The 1,451-nt window shown below is 55.1% G+C and overlaps 1 protein-coding gene across 1 annotated transcript; it reads left to right on the forward strand.

Moving 5' to 3' along the window:
- Positions 1-294: 294 nt before the first annotated feature.
- On the forward strand, positions 295-1,149 carry MRGPRG (MAS related GPR family member G). Its single transcript, XM_036762661.1, has one exon. The coding sequence runs from the start codon at positions 295-297 to the stop codon at positions 1,147-1,149; it is 855 nt and encodes a 284-aa protein (XP_036618556.1).
- Positions 1,150-1,451: the final 302 nt, after the last annotated feature.

The raw sequence follows: 1,451 nt of genomic DNA on the forward strand, positions 1-1,451 counted from the left end.
TATAAAGGGAAGGGAATAAACATTTATATAGGACCTACTGTGTGCCAGACGCTGCGCTAAGTGCTTTTTTAAAATAAGATCTCACTTGATCAGGCTCTTTGCAGACCTCAAAATGTTCCATAAATGCTGGCTGTTACTATGGATGAGCGTATGAAGGGATGAACTTCCATGTCGTTCTGTTACCAGGGGCTCCCGGGGTCACCAGTGCCCGGTGGAGTTTGTCGGAGGACGCCGGGAGGTGTGAAATCTCCTTCTTCATGCTCTCCTGGGCCTGAAGGAAGCGGCGCCGCCACCATGTTCAGCTTCTGGAATATCATCAGCGGGAGAACGTTCTACACCGTCGTCCTCTCCCTCATGGTGCTCACAGGCCTAGGTGGGCTGGTGGGGAACGGCCTCATGCTCTGGCTCCTGGGCTTCCGAGTGAAGAGGAACCCCTTCTCCCTCTACGTCCTGCACCTGGCGGGGGCCGACTTCCTCTTCCTGGGCTGCCAGACCGTGTTCACCATCCTCACCTTCACCCAGGGCCCCCAGCAGCTCTACCTGGTGGTCGCGTTTTTATGGTTCGCCGCTGGCCTGGGCCTGCTAGTGGCCCTGAGCCTGGAGCAGTGCCTGGCGGCCCTCTTCCCCAAGTGGAGCCGTCGCCGGCCCAAGCACATGTCAGCCTGCACATGCGTCCTGGTGTGGGCACTGTCCCTGCCGCTGGTCCTGGTGCCCAGCCAGGCCTGTGGCTTACTGAATGGTGGCAGCTCGTGGCTGGCGTGTTTCAGATACCACGTGGTGAGCGTCATCTGCCTGTTCCTCCTCTTCTCCATTCTCTGCGTATCCAGCTTCATCCTGCTGGTCCGGGTGCAATGCTGCTCCCAGAGCAGCCAGAAGCCCCCATTCTACTGCTACGTTCTCCAAATGGTCCCCTTGTTCTTCTTCTGTGGCCTCCCCTTCCTCACCTACTGGACTTTAAAGAACACCATGGGCTCCCTCATGTGGTTTTTTTCTTTTTTCTTGTCCATCGCTGAGCTCCTGGCCTGTGTGAACTGCAGCACCAAGCCCATCATTTACTTCTGCAATGCCAAACACAGGCAGGATCTCCAAAGGGCCTGGGCCAGGGGAGGGAAAAGCAGGTTGGCAGAGGCCCTGGAGATGATAGCCTGAGTCCCAGGACACTGACCCGACTCTCTGTGGCAGAAGCCTGCTGGCTTACCTAGCTATCCATACCCAGAACAAAGCAGCTTAGATCAGAATGTGAGCTCCTTGAGGGCAGAGCCAACTCAACTTTGTATCTCTAAGGCCTGAAATAGTGCCTGGCACATAGTAGGACCTAATAAATGAGTAACTGAATTCAATTGAGTTAAGACTGATAAAAAGATAAACTTCCCAGCAGTGAGAACCCTCCCCAAGTGGAAGGGGCAGTTTCCAGAGGAGTGACCTTCCCCTCAGTGGAGACCTTTAAAGAC

Source organism: Trichosurus vulpecula, chromosome 6 (assembly GCF_011100635.1).
Source record: "Trichosurus vulpecula isolate mTriVul1 chromosome 6, mTriVul1.pri, whole genome shotgun sequence".
NCBI classification, from domain to species: domain Eukaryota; kingdom Metazoa; phylum Chordata; class Mammalia; order Diprotodontia; family Phalangeridae; genus Trichosurus; species Trichosurus vulpecula.

Bases quoted from the DNA above. Each gene is read 5' to 3' on its own strand.
- MRGPRG (XM_036762661.1), top strand. From the start codon at position 295: ATGTTCAGCTTCTGGAATATCATCAGCGGGAGAACGTTCTACACCGTC.